General features: G+C 54.9%; 2 protein-coding genes across 2 annotated transcripts; one reads left to right on the top strand and one right to left on the bottom strand.

The window, feature by feature from the left end:
- Positions 1-389: 389 nt before the first annotated feature.
- Positions 390-3646, top strand: MYCTH_2110911 (uncharacterized protein; the record flags this gene model as incomplete). Its single annotated transcript, XM_003663822.1, has 5 exons — positions 390-407; positions 753-1299; positions 1409-2174; positions 2297-3473; positions 3536-3646. 5 exons carry the CDS (start codon positions 390-392, stop codon positions 3644-3646), a joined length of 2619 nt encoding a protein of 872 aa, XP_003663870.1.
- A 7775-nt stretch (positions 3647-11421) lies between these two features.
- MYCTH_2127673 (uncharacterized protein) lies at positions 11422-13564 on the bottom strand (the record flags this gene model as incomplete). Its single annotated transcript, XM_003663821.1, has 2 exons — positions 11422-11559; positions 13499-13564. The coding sequence occupies 2 exons, from the start codon at positions 13562-13564 to the stop codon at positions 11422-11424; spliced, it is 204 nt and encodes a 67-aa protein (XP_003663869.1).
- Between the last annotated feature and the right edge of the window lie 1550 nt (positions 13565-15114).

Here is a 15114-nt window from a genome sequence, read left to right as displayed (position 1 = left end):
TCTTGGGAGGAGCTCTGCAAAAAAACCCGGACTCACCCGAGATGTTTCCCTTGCTCGCCTCCTCGAGTCTCCCGGATGTTCTGGTCTAGGGAAGCTTCTGTCATAGAGTTTCAGATGTTTCAAAACCAGAGCTTTTTAGGCACGTAAGTCCACGTTAGAGTCAGATCCGGCCGTGATATGGGTTGGTAGTATTTCTACTCTTAGAGTCAGTGGACTCAACAGCCCTTGAGACAGCAGATGGCCTCGAACCCGCCGACGGGTGCCTGCAAACTTGACCCGGTGCCGCAATATTATGTGGTTGAGAGTGGAGTACTATGTAAGATCAGGGAGAGGAGAATCTTGGCAGGCATTGAGCAGACAGACCGCCCCCACTTTGAATCACTAATAATATGTATAACTTATACGAAGTAAGTAATAGTTACCTAGTTCTCGGGTGCTCTTTGCCCAACATACGCTACCATACGGCCAAGGACGCCGGCCGGCCGGTCATTGGTCTTGAAACTACCCGTTTCAGATAGCATCCTGGTGGGGTCCAATTTGTATCTCTCTTCTAAGAAATTATCACAAGCTCGGACTTGTTTGGCTGCTGTACCATGACAGAGTCCGAATCGACTTTGAGTTCCTGAGCTGGCCTGTATATCTAAACCACCTCCCCCTTCCCCCTCCCCCTCCCCTTCACTTTCTGGGTGTGCCGCTCTCCCGTGATTTTGCTTGACATACGACTCGTCCCCGACCTGATACCGCCATCGCAGATACTGCTCTCCGAAGTCGTCGTCATGGAACCCATCAGCATTGCGTCCACCTTTGCCACGCTCATTGGCTTTTCTATGCAGCTGTATAGTGCGTGCAAGGACTATGTCGACGCCGTGCGGGGTGCCTGTCCGAATGATATCAAGCTCATTCTCGTCGAGACGAGCAGCTTGACCGCCAGCCTGAAGGCGGCCCAGGACCTTCTCCCGGCCAGCAACGGGCCAGAGGGGGATAAGGAGAAACTTGAAGAATCTCTCAAGGAGTGCAGACATTGTATCGAGCAGCTAATAAAGATGGTTCCAAAACCCATGTTAAAGGCCGAAGAAAAGAAGCTCTCTAAAAAAGAGAAGGTCGACTTATTCTTGAAGATTCTCTCTTGGGGTCCAAGCAAGAAAGAGACCTGCGCCACGCTGCTCAGGTCCATCAACATGCACAAAGCAACTATCATCTTTCATCTCACCGCCGAGATAAGCCGCGACGTCAAGAGGATCGGCCAGGAGGTGGGAAGTGTCAGGACGTCTGTCCAAGACATGCAAGACAAGCTAAGCGGTGAGCCCCCTTTCCCTTCTTCCCCCCTTCGAAAAGCACCATGTCACCGACCCAATGACACCGACTGACGGCTCTGTCTATTGTGTTCGTTGTCTGTTCGAGAGGGCAGCCAACGAACGAGCCGAGATCTGCATGTGGCTCGAGCAGGTCAACCCCTCGCGGAACCACAACAGCGCCGGCGAGGTGCGCGAGAAGGAGACGTGCCGTTGGTTGTCCGACTCCACTGAATGGAGGAGCTGGAAGGACGGATCCGGGTCCGGGTCCAAGCTCCGGCTGCTCTGGATCCACGGCGTCCCCGGCGCCGGCAAGACGGTCCTCGCCCACACCATGGCCGAGGAGCTTGCCTCGGAGGCGAGATCCGACGGGCATCTGGGCTTTGCATACTACTACTGCTCTTACACGCGGAGTCGGGACGAGACGGCTCCCTTCCTGGCCTGGGTCGTGAGCCAGTTCTGCCGCCAGGCACGGTTCATACCAGCCACTCTCCGCGAGCAGTATGAAAGGAGACTCGAGCCGGGCATTAAGGACCTGTACGCGCATCTTGAGGCTGTGCTGAATCGCTTCCACCGTGCCTACGTGGTGGTTGACGCCGTCGATGAGAGCACCAAGCACGAGAACCTGGTCAACGTCCTCTGCACCCTCGGATCGGACGCGCGGTTTGCCAAGCTGCGCCTCGCCGTCACCAGCCGGGAGATGCAGGATATCAAGGCCGCTTTCCAAAACCGGGCCATTGCTCTGCCCATGGCCAACGGGGGCGTCAAGGAGGATATTCGACGATACGTCGAGTCGAAACTAAAAGAGCGGCCGTATACCCGCTGGAATCAACAGCTCCGGGAACGGGCTGCCCATCTTGTGCCGTCTAGGGCGGAGGGAATGTAAGCCAAGCCAAGCACAACAAGAAGGCGAGAGGAGAAAAAAAAGAGAAAAAAAAGAAAAAAAAAAAGACAGCTTACCTGATCTAATACCATGTTCCCGGCTGACGTGCAAAATACGACAGGTTTCGCTACGCGGCCTGCCTGCTCGAGCTCCTGGCCAAGTGCGGCGACCCCGGGGCGGTCAGTCGGGAGCTAAATCAGCTTCCGCCGACGCTTGACGCAACATATGTGCGCATACTCGAGATGATCGATCACAAGTCCATCGACCAGTGCGTCCGCGCTCTCGCTCTCACCATGGCCGCCATCGAGGACGCGGGCCCGATCCGGGCCGAGAACCTGGTGGCAGGGGTGACGGGGGGCGCCCGAGAGAGCTTCACGACCATCGAGGATATCTGTAACGACTGCATCTGCCTCCTCGGGCTCAGCAACGACGGGACGGTCGAGTTGGCACACTACACGGTCCGCGAATTCCTGGGCTCCGGCCGGCTCCCGCAACACCTGCGCGCCTTTGCCCTCCCCGAGGAGAAGGCGAGGCATATGTACCACAAGACGCTCATGGCGACGGCCGTCAAGTTCTCCGGCACTCCCAATGTCCGGACGATGCGGCAGGACGACAACGGCATCCCGGTCGAGTTCGGCCCGTACGCCGTCTGCCAGACCCGGGTGGCCATGTTTTGGCACCGAGAGGAGCTCCTGTCGGACCCCGAGACCAGGAAAATGCTCATCGACCTCCTCAACCCTTACGCTGCTTGCTACCCCGGCCTGCAGCTCCTGGGCCAGGACGGACATAGCGACAGCGCCCACTACCACCTGTTCGAGTGGCTGACCCGATTCAATCCCCACGCGGAGGGCGCCGAGAGGACCGCTGCCCATCTGACCATGATCGCGAGCATGCGTAACCCCGACCTGGTGACCACCTTCTTGGGGTCGATAATAGGGGGGGACAAGCAGAAGGCGGCGGCCTTGTTCAGCACCGAGATGCAAGTTCTCCTGCCCGCCCAGTGGGCCATTTTCCGTAAGACCGGCACGTACGACCAACACCCCGAGCGCGTCACCGTCCTGAGCTTCTACGAGCAAGGCCGGGCGCGCGGTTACCATACCGACGAGGTGCTCAAGATGCTCCGCCACATGTTATCCTCTCACCAGGCCAACAAGGAGAGCAGACCCGGCGCGGGAAGTGGTAAAAGGAGTTCGAGCCATAGCACGCACGCCCCTCGCCCCGAGAGCAGGGGATCGACGAGCTCCTCCTCCTCCCATCATGTCACGGCGACCCCCACGACTACTTCCGCCAAGGGAAAGGTAATATTGCCCAAACCGGGCCGTCACAGCTCCGGCTCTTCCTCCTCTCTGTCCCATTCCAGGCCCCCGTCCCGGATCCAGGACCATCCGAGCTCGACAAGCTCTCAGCTGCACGCACCAGCGGCTCCCCCGAGCAGAACGCCCAGCGCTACTACGGCGACCGGCGGCAGTAGAGGCGGCCCGGCTCGCGGTTCTACGAGCGGGCGACCCTCTTCGGATGCCGCCGCCGCCCGCGGCGCGTCGATCGGAAACTCCCAGCGATAATAAAACGTGACGGCTCCGAGGACAGCGGGAGAGCGAGGAAGGCAGTTTTTCTCGCATTCGTTTTGTGTTTCGGCTCGGCATCGAACTGCCCCGTTCACTCCCTTCCCCTTGATTCTTTTTGTTTTGGTTTTTTTTTTTTGTTTTGTTTTTTTTTTTTTTTTTTGCCTCCCCTCCCTCCCCCAAAAGACCAAACAACATTGGAAACGAGAAACATTTAAGCGGCAGTAGCGATTGGTAATTGATGCCTTCATCCTGCTCTGACTGCTCTGACTGATGTCATTTACATCAGCATCGAAGCAATGACGTTGCCACGCCCGGTAGGTGGTGGTGTTATCGTCCCCCCCCCCCCCCAAAAAAAAAAAAAAAAACATATAATGTTTATCACGTTTCTTATCTGGACTTCCCCACGGGTTAGGACGTTGGGTAAAGTAAATTCGTACGCGACCCTCGTCCTGCCATGATCGATGCCGCCAGAGATCAACGGGGAGATCAACGCACCCCGCAACTCCCCCCTCGTCCGCTACCGCGCAATGCCCAGACACCACCACCACCCCAGCCGTGCCCCTTACCGTACCTATGGAGACTGTGTGTACGGTGGGCGGCGGTGTACATATTGTATGTAATTACAAGTAGCAGAGACACTACTCGGTACGGGACCTCTCCACCATGTCTAGGTATGTACCTTGTCTAGTGTGACTAGAGTCGCCCCTGAATCGACACCGGCACCGACACCGGCACCGGTCTCGCCCCGCCCTTGGCTCAACGACCCCCAACCTTCCGAACGGCTGATCACATCACACACCTGCCACGCCGGCCGCAACATCAGTGAGTGTAAGGGGACGTCAGAACTCCGATCTAGGAGTGGCGAGAATATGCTACCCTCCGTGTAAGCAAAGGGAACGCACACCCCGGGAGGCGTGGACTGTATGTATTCTCACCTATAGATGCACAGGGAAATAAGGTGTGTAATCATATATGGGGTGGGTGCCATGCAACGCTACGGGGTACACCATGCAGCATTGCGCAAGGAGGCACTAAGATCAGCGTTGGTGCAGGATGCGGCGAGTTTTGACCCTCTCTCTGGGTACTTCCGACGTGTTGAGCTCCTTGCGGAGTTGCTGTTTAGTGACGCGAGGCTCGGATGGACGAAGAAGCAGGAGAGACGATGGGAGCCCCAGGTGTGGTGCCATGGACGCGATCATAAACAATCTCAGGGAGATGAACGTGCTGGTAATATCTTGGGGCATGAATAAGTAAGTGGATCGTTCCGAGAGGCCCACTCACTATAATTAAGGGTAATATGCCCTCGAGATGCTCACCCCTTACAATACTATGTGATCCTTCTTCAGGTTTGATTCTGCTCCAGGAAGTCCATGCCGCTTAAAAAGATGTGCTATTATAGGAGAGTACCAGCCTTGTCACTCGATAACGTTGATGGTAATGATTAATTAATTAGGTATTGGGAAGAAGCAAGTGGTAGGAGAGAGAGCCCCAACTGCCTCCCTGTTCCTCGAAGAACAAATACAAGGGAGAGAAACGAAGGGGAAAAAGAACCCGTAAGAGGAGCGATGCTTAATTAGGATCGCTAATAAAGCATCACGTCGAAAACTCTCTCACCTCACACGCCGGCTCTAACCTCCAAAAAACGCCTGACTGCGTGCGACTCTCGCGCGCAGTCTGGTAATCGGTCATCATCATCATCATCATCATCAGTCACCACCAAACTCCGCCTCTCTTCACGAGATTGCCTCTTCTCTTCTCGCATGGTCTCCTCCCCTGAACCCCCCCCCCCACCCCCCCGGGGGGCACATTGCAGGGCGCAGAATATCGGACAAACATCTGACAGACACCACGTGCTCTCCATCTCGCAGTGGTGTCGCACACATGAGCGTTGCATTCTGGCACGTCTGGCAGCCGCGGTAGTCTCTCGATACTACTACTTCCGTCTTGCCTGGCAGCTGCCCGTGGCAACGGACCAAGCAACCCCTCCCCCCCCCCGACTCCGCACTCTGGTGATTGTGATGCCCGTACCTCTACCGGGCTACACAGTGTCCCGAGTCGCTGGTCCATTCTTTATCTGGGGTGGTGTAGTAGCTATGTGGGCTGCCGTCCATTCGGTGTTTTCGGGATGTGGCAAGAGGCGTAGCGAACGAGACAACCGAGACAGCGGTCTACACGTGCGTATGAACATAAGTGTATGATGGGGGTGGTGTGAATAACGAATAGGCGGATGGAAAAGTATCGTTGTTGCTTGGTGGCTGGATCAGTTTCAGTTGTCTGGTACGCAGCTGTCTCAGTTGATGATTCACCCTCATGATGACAACATCTCGTGAGTAGATAAGCTTGCACGCGAGAGTACAATATGTCTCGAACCTTCTTCGAGTGGGCCTCCGAGACTGCCTCTGTACCTACTACCCATAGGTCTCTTTCCTGGAAAAGAAATCATATGATTGCCCCGGCTCAGTCAGTCCCCCTTTCTGCGTACTGGGCCGAACAGGTCTAACCGCTCGGGTATAGACATTCACATCTTTCGTGTTCTTTTGTTTTAGGAAATGAAAACAAAGGGAAAGCGAAAGAACAACGATAGCGATTATCGATCAGCACTTGTTTAGTCCACCACGGTTACCACCCGCCGTAAAACCAAGAAGACCTCCTTCCATTGCGCCAGCCCACCGACTATGCAGTAAGGGGTAGGCCAGGTCATATGTCGACTTAATGCTCCCGGCTCCCCTCATCTCTGAATGACCCCATTCTACGCTTTACACTGCCGTGGCACAAACAAGTCCATGGGACCAAGGGCACCCAACCCTTCCAACACCATCCCATCCCCAAGCCGACATAACAGCTCGGTTGCGGGTATGGCGATGCCCGGTTGTTAGGTAGTAGTAGTAGTAATATTGACCGGTGCAGCCATCGCGGCTTTCCGATCGGTTGGCTCAAGCAGGCAAGGGATTGGTTCGAGAGCTGGCAGCGGAATTAGCTGATGTTTGGGTACAGTAATTAGCGGCCCCGAAGGGGGGGTCGGATTGTATGTTTGTCCATGTCATAATACCGTGACATGTTATGCTATGTCATGTTATACCGTGCCATGTTAAGCCCATGCCATGTTATGTCATGGTGCCATGGCGCCCCAGGACTCTTGGGCCCCGAGAATCTGGGGTTAGTGGCACATTACCGTACAAGTGTATGTACAAGTAGTCGCTCGGTTAACCGTTGTAGTGTGAAGATCGGACATAATACACCCCGTCCACATATTCCTTCCGCATCGCCCCGAATAAGGGAATAGCCGCAACCGCAACAAGAGGAAGGGAGGCGTCCGCAGCGACCGGAATTGGCGGATAGTAGCGGCTTCTTCGCAGGTGCCCGGGTGGTATGCCGGTGTGGTTTCGGTGCCGTCTGAGCAATATTGGTTCGGTCAGGATGCCAGAGGGGATAATTAAAGGGAGGGACGAACCGAAGGGGCGCATCCGGGGCTGGTACCCTCTCGGTCGACTCCGGCCCAGGACCGAGTCAGCTGCAAAGCAAGAAAAACCATACAGGGGAAAGGAGTGTGGATAAGGTCCTGATACCACCTGTCCCAGATGCGCTAGCATGCGTACGTTGTAGGTCTGGGAAAAAGTGAGGGTTGTCTGGAATTCAAGAACCTGAAGGTCGAGATCTCGGTGGGTAGATTGTTTTTTTGGGGGGGAGAGGGGCAGGAGAATCGCCCGAACAGAGCCGCCCTGGTGGTGGGGAGGAGGGAAGAAGAGGGGAGGGGTTGAGGGGTGCGAGGCAGTTATGGCGAGAGGGTGTGTCTAATTACTACGTATTACCAGGAAGGAGGAGTCTACTTTGATCTCAGAGCACAAGCCGGCAGCAACACCACCATCATTATCCATCCTCCCACAACCTGCGGGCGGCGACCAGAGGTCAAAGGCACAACGAGGACCAGAACGACCCAGGTGACCTCTAAACATGCGGCCGCGGAAGGACTGGTCCTTAATGAGCGATAGAGGCGAAAGCAGATGGCTGCAGTTGATGTGTGCTTAAAGTGCCTTGACACAAGGAGGCGAGAGTGCCCGAAAAATCCCCCATATTCTCCTCCTGGAGCACCTACCTGCCTACCTTAGGCAGTGTGTGTAGATGAAATCAGCCGTGACATGTTGGACATGCGCAACGGCGCTGGCCATTACCATAACGGCTACAACGGAAACCTCCTGACACCCGAGATGAGCCACCAAGCAAGGACTGCACCTCACCGGCTGCATACAAATGTACAGCATACCGCCCATGCTACCTTGACGGGCTCACCGGTGAACGGCAGCCAAGTCTCGCATAGGTGGTGGTGTTGTATGCATGCGGACAAAGGCAAATTACAACTACAGCCAGAAAACGAAGGGAGACCAGCGCAGACGGCACAACCGAGACGAAACAACCAGCGTGAGGACCGTCTTTGTGCCTGTCCGGGGGGCAAAGGAAGGGAGAAAGAAGCCCGGGGGGGCCGCTGTGCGGGTTACGTCTGCGTTTACCCGTCCTCGATCGTAATATTTCAAGGGTGAAAGGGGGAATTACCGTGTAAGAGAAAAGAAAAACAAGCATCAACGAAAACCAAGCGTTATCCCAGCAAGTCCAAAAGGACGTTGCAGCCACCAACCATCCCCGGTCCCACAAGCAAAGAGAGCCTGTGGCCCGACCGGGCAGGTCGATTGGCCCAGAACGACCCCCGGCTAGCAGATAGCTGCTGCATGCAAGAACAAAATAAGTAGCTAGCTGCAAGTCATGCCCTGCCCTGGCCACCACCAAGCCCCGCGCTACTGCGTGCCCAGCGCCGTTTCGGTCTAGTATGTATGTATGTACGGATTACATACATACATACATACAATACATGCAACTTATACCGGGCAGAGACAGGCGCGGGTTGCATCGCAGGGGCTCGTCTCATCAACGCACGCAGTACGGAATACTCGAGTACATATCTCTAGTACATACCTCTAGTATCGCATTTCGAAGGATGGCAAGGATCGGCCATCGGATACTTTATCGTTTCCTTGCAACAAGATCCACACATCTCCGTGGGCCTGCAATTTGGCGTGCAACTGGCCATGCAGCTCTCCTTTTGCAGTGTTTTGACAAATTTAACGTTGGAAGGCGGCTTTTAGGGAAGCTCCAACATTTCGGGTCGATGAGCATCTTAATTGAGCCCCCCACCCGTCCCATCCATCTCGAGATTGCGACGAGGATAACGAGCGAGGAGATATGCCGAGGGGCGGCGGCGAGCTTGAGATAACCGACCGGTCGATCGAGACGAGGGGGCAACCGCTATCCGATTCGCGATAAGGACCGTGCCGACACTGTCGTCCCGCTATCGGGCTTTTTTATTAGCATATGCACACACTACTGGCGTGTGTAGATGTATGTATGTATGTATGTAGTTAATGCCGTATGCATGGATGCATTCCATACGGATCTTGGCGCAAGTCTAGAGCCCCGGTTACTAAGTTTCGGGCCTGCCATTCGAGATCTCGACGCGAGCCATTGACGAATTGTTGCCGCGCGCTCAACTCAACCGCCCCCTCCTGTTCTCAACAATTGAACCCATTCATTAGCTAATCGAGATGACCAGCCCCTTCTCGCAGCCCTCGAGATGCTGCATCTAGTGTGGCGTATGGAGCGCATCATCGACTTTTAGCACTCGTGGAGCGTTTGAACTAAGGCGGTTATTTTTTTCTTTGTCGCCTGCACTTCAGTGAGCGCACCTCATGTCAGAAGAGATCAGGCCATGGCGAAAGAACCAGAACAAGAACAGGGACCTATGAGAGACCAATGACTTAACGTTGTCATTCGGCCGGTGCGGGGTGAGTAATCATCGAATCTCGCCATGCCCTCCGAGTTTGACGTTACCCCCGGCTGCGGTATCCGGCTCCTCGGCACACACACAGAACCCAAGGCCCAAGGCCAGAACCTGACAGCTTGGCGCACCGGCTTGGTCAACAGAAGTGCGGGTCCAGATCGCCGCCCTCATGCGTCTCCGGCCGCAAGCCTAGCCTCTATCTCTAGCCGGCTGCAACACACCCAGGTCGGGACCCATTGGTGCCGGTTGGTAGGTATTAAGCTAGCGCGGTAGGGAGTAGCGTAATAGTACTGTGGCCGATTGCCGGAAAGGCCAACTGACAAGGCCACTCATCTTGGGAATCAGATGCGCAATTCGCTCATAATAAAAGCTCGTATTGTCCGCTCCCCCTTCCGCGACAAGTAAAAGTAAAAAAAACTTTTGCAGTATCAACTCGCCACCGTGCGTTAGATGCTGGCTTCGGGCAGTACCACCACAGTAGTCTATGTCTGTACGGAGACTATTGGCCATCACCAAAAAAAAATTTAAAAAAAAAGCCGAACAGCGGGTTGAAGAATTTTAGTTGTGGCGAAACGGGACTTCATTTGTGTGGTGGCGTTCCAGATCTCAAACGTTCCGGTTGAAGCTTAGCTTCGGTGTGCGAGACTCGCAAGTGCACTACGTAGTACCTGAGTTATGAACGTGTCTCCGCGGAGTTCGCTTCCCCATCATGGATTCGACATGTGGGGAGTGCTGCACCTCACATGGCATGAAGCAAGATATCTTCTTCGCCTCCAACAAGCGATGAAAAGTCAGTGCATGATGAAAGTTGAGCGAGTGGTACCGTAGATACATACTGCAGTACGGAGTACAGGACATATACTAAGTTGCACTCTCTCCCAGCTGAAGAGGAGCGGGCCGGGAAAGGTGGGGAGGGAATCGGACACCCCTAATCTTCAACGTCCCCAAGGGGACCACAACCGGCCGTCGTGAACATGGCCAAGGCAGGAGAGTAACCTCGCAACTCACACCGGTGGCACGGTACGAGTCGTCCGATAGCCTTTTGCGTGTCTCGGCATCAAACAAAAAAAGCAAATTGCAGCTTTTCGCGATCCGTTGTGCGACGTGGCTCAGGAGCACCCGCTTTGCGGGGTACGCTCTCCGACGAGATCACGGTTACCCTCCTATCCCTACAAAACCTTCACCGGTGCGGCCCCAGACGGGTAGCAGACACACACAATATCGTCATGGTGGTCCGAGGGGATGAGGTTTGACCGAGCCTATGTAAGTCTTCCCGGGAGGGGACCTCTCTCTCTGCTGCCTGATACATACAATATAATAATACATCATCACCTTGTTGCCAACACGCCTCGGCCGTGCTGCATGCAGGGCCCGAAGCATGGATATGAAGAAGGAACAGCGCCAGCAGGACCTGAGTGCCCTCTCGCTTCGGCCGAAGCTTGCGTAATTAAGCGGCTGGTGTTCCGTGTCTTATTGTGTGACGGCGACGACAACTGGGAGCCTATCGTGCTTCGAGACTAGCTGTGGCAACATTTTGGGATTGTCCTCTCCTCGTCCGACATCTCAGCCGTCGGAACCGACCAAACAGACCGTGACGCCAGAGGAACACGGGGCTGGATTGGGCTGTACACCTATCGCCAATTTTTGCTGATGTCGCTTGCCCACGGGGCCTTGTAATCGGCGGCCTTGAGTGTAGTGTCAGTTAGGTATTTGGGTATCTCTAAACGAGATTGCTACTAAAGTTTTGACTGGGGTAAGGCATCCTAGTTGTTCAGGGATTGTGACCAAGTGAAAGCTCGACTAGGCAGCTGCAAGACAGGTTTCCGACGCAGTGGATGGCCCTTGCTTTTCGTGTTACTCCCGGCCCGACCCCGTTGTGCTCCCGGCCAGGATGGGTTCCTGATACTGTTCAGACGCCAGGGGAACTTGGATCAAGGCGCTGCCCGGGTGGTGGTTGACGGGCGATGGGCAAACGATATCGGCGGCCTCGCACTAGAAGTGACACCTATACGGGCACAAAATGAGATGGATACCGGATTTGATCTGAATGCATGATTCGAAGGTGTGCTCCGTGATGATACCACATGACCGTCATGGTGTAAAGGAGAGAAAAGCTGGTATAGTTCGTCTTGACAGACAATGCCACTGCAGCGGGCTGAGTGAGGGGAAGGGAGGCTGAGAATAACCTCACCGCTGTTTCCAGGGCGACCGCTTTGCTCGACGGATCGAGCCCCGCCAGGGACAGCCAATGTCAATGCTCAGATTCGTCGCGTGGCACAAACGCACACGCACAAGGTGTGCCGGCTGTGCGTTCGATTGGCCAAGTCCACTGACACGATGAGGGGCAGATGTCTGAGCAGCACTGCCGGGCGTCTAGACGTCCCGCCTACAACTGGAAAACCGTCCTAGTTGATCAAAGTGGGTGTTTGGCCATAGAAACCCTAAGCACAAGCTCTCCAGACCACATATCTCTTTTCCATGCTTGGAATGGTTCAAGAGAATCACGGGGTTATGTGGCTGCTGCGGCCGAACGCCATCGCGTGGCTGACTGACTCAACCGTTGAAACGGTTAAGTTAGCTCGTGCCACACGGGCAGCCGCCAGACGGGACAGCTGAAGCCAAAAAAAAAAAAAAAAACGCCACAATACTGAATGTACCGTACTGTACATACTCTTCGCCCGTAAACTGTATCGCCGAGCGAGAGGAATCTCTTGGAGGGCTTCTGCGGCGGTTTGGTGTCGTCTTCGGTCGTATCGCGCATTACGTTCTTAGTGACTCGACAATTGCGAGATTGCGAGATAAGCTTCAACAAAATGGCGATTATTGCGGGAGATCACCGCAGAGCTCCGCGGCTGGTGGGCACGACTGACCCACCAAGGAATCAAGGGCTCGCTTAGTGGGTACTGCACCATTTCAGGACTGAACGCTTGAAAGCTGCGACCACATCATGGCCACTGCGTTCTTGGGTTGCTCGGGCACCTTGATGGCCTAACGCGATCATGAATATACACGTTGCAGACTACCCCCTTCCGCTGTTTCTCCGCGTTATCATTTTGAGTCAGAAGGGAAATGAGAAAGAACAGCGCAAGCCATATCAGAGACTACTCGCGCATCTGTTGGTCTAAAGACCGTTGGTTTAAAGGCTGGTCGCTATTGTTTTTGACCAGGGCACACGTGGGAAAGCACAGGCGCGAAACACAGATCACGATACACTCCTACGAGATAGGCGACATGAACAAAACGACTTGAGATCGACACACCGACACTGAGCCGTTTCTGAGGGCCGTAGTGCAGTAACGTTATCGCTGGATCGATTTGGCATAATTTGCTCGCGTGAACAAGAGGACCAGGCCGACCCGAAATTGGCAGTACGTCGGCAGGTTTCCTTCTTAGTCCTAGTGTTCGTTCGCTGAAACCCATGGGAGCTGGAATCAAGGCAGATTGCGATCATGCGGCCTTCTTGGACGCGCAGCGAAAACTCACTATTGAGCTGACGAGTTTGGCAATCTTGAGATCCGGACGCTTCGTAGGTCAAAGGAATGTCCACGATGCCTCTGGAACCGCTGTAACCGGGCAGGGTCGAGGCCTCACCTCGGCTGCGGTTTGATCGTGCGCATGTATGTACACATAACGTATTTGTATGGAGTACACTACGTCTTAGATGGACGCTGTATGCGTCTCGGACTCGACAAAGTAGGATGGTGGGCTTGTTACTACACATGCTCCGGTAATAACGAGGCTCTCTGCTGACCTTGGGAGACAAGGGAGCACGCGGCGCCGCTTGGTTCGGGTTCACGACCCGTGGGACCCCACGCTGCCTCCAGACAGTTGGCTATACGTTGATCCGCGCAATGTTTGCTAGTGGTGCGAGACAATTTTTTAGACAGTGTACATGTTTTCTGTTCCTCGAATGTTCGATAGGGTAGCGTACGTTCCCATTAGCGCCGTTGAGCGAGCGCGAGTGTCGCTTCGCGCCCAGAAACTTGGCAGACCCCATGTTGGCTCCAAGCGGAGTGCTGGGTGCGCATCCACCATCATACGACACAGGGAGCTGAAGTAGGGCTCCGATTCTATTGCACCTGAGAGATTCTAGCCAGCCAGAAGTGGAGATGCACCATCCATCACCACACCATCACTAAAGCACCGGCACACGTTTTTTTTTTTTTTTTTTGACAGAAAAGGGCTCAGGGGAAGCTACAGACGGTCTGACAGGTTGATGGTGAGGGGACGGGCAAGGATGGCCTTAGAACACCCCAAATAGTGGTATTACTGTATGTATGTACTCTGTACTCCGTAGTCCGATCCTTGCGATGCAGCTCGAGGCAGGTCAGGAAAGCCGAGCTTGATGACCTTCAAGGGAGACAAAGATACGGTGGATCGGGGTACACTTATCCTTTGCTTGACGGTGATCACGCCGCAACAGCCGCGGAAAAGAGGCTCCGGGTCCCAGCATCTCCGGTGCGACCTTGTTCCAAGTCGCCATCCATGCGGTCCCCATGCAGACCGAGCGAAAATCCATGACTTGCCGTCGTCTCGGCCTGCTTGGCGCGACGTCTTCCGATGTCCGATGTGACCTCTTCCGACCAGTGGGGACCGGATTGGCTGACAGCATCTGCAGTCGATCGATCGAGCTGAGCCCACCACCGAAACCCTCTGGAGACGGTGCTCTTGTAACCCGCAAACGTTTTGCAGCACAGTAGTTAGCGTTAGGGAGATAGTCGACAAGTTGTGGGAACAAAGAAAAGTGGAAGTAAGGCAGCAATGATTCGCTGCGCTCCCCCTGGGGTTGTTGTTTCCATGCCCCAGCACCCAGGCTCCTCCCCGCTCGGCAAACAATGGAGATGGTTCCGTCCGGGCGGGTTCATCAGCAATTGGGTGTTGATAGGGTGACGGGTTTCCTGGCGTTGGGGTTCTCGGCTCACGGTGCGTGAGTCTTTGACTAACACGGTATGCAAGCCGACGCCGGCCACAGGACCGATGGCAAGCACGCGAACTCCCACGGGTGTGTGTCCGAACCGGAGATAAGCCAAGGTTATTGGCCAATGCTTACGATAAGGACGCTGCCGTGTGAGGCGCACAATTCTTCTGTTTCCAGATGTAGGCAATTTCCGCTTAATCTGGGAGGGCGATACCGCCACAATGATAAGAGCACAGTGTGTGGTAGTGCATTGCTTCATCGGCGTCGTTAGCTTGAAGAGATCCAAGAAACCTTGAGCAGCAGCAGCAGCAGCAGCAGCAGCCCGCCAGTGTGGATCTGCTATAGTGCTCTGTAAGCGAGAGCCAGGGAGCCCCACGCATAGGGCAACTTTAGCGGGACAGACGCCTCCACCGGCCTGGGGTTTGGAGTTTTCAACACAACTTTTGTGGGGGGTCGACCAGAGCCAACCTGACTAAGAGGACGCGAGAGCCAGAGATGTACTGGTTGACAGCGACTATGAAACAACGTGCTATGGCTGTGCTATGTGGTCAAGTGTTGTTTGGCGGGTTGTGTTCAGAGGATGAAACAATCCATCAGCGTCGCGAAGGCACCAACGGCGCTACGCCGCC

The sequence above is a fragment of the Thermothelomyces thermophilus genome, chromosome 4 (genome assembly GCF_000226095.1).
Source record: "Thermothelomyces thermophilus ATCC 42464 chromosome 4, complete sequence".
NCBI classification, from domain to species: domain Eukaryota; kingdom Fungi; phylum Ascomycota; class Sordariomycetes; order Sordariales; family Chaetomiaceae; genus Thermothelomyces; species Thermothelomyces thermophilus.
The sequence above is the reverse complement of the archived record's forward strand: the minus strand, read 5'-3'. Positions and strand labels throughout refer to the sequence as shown.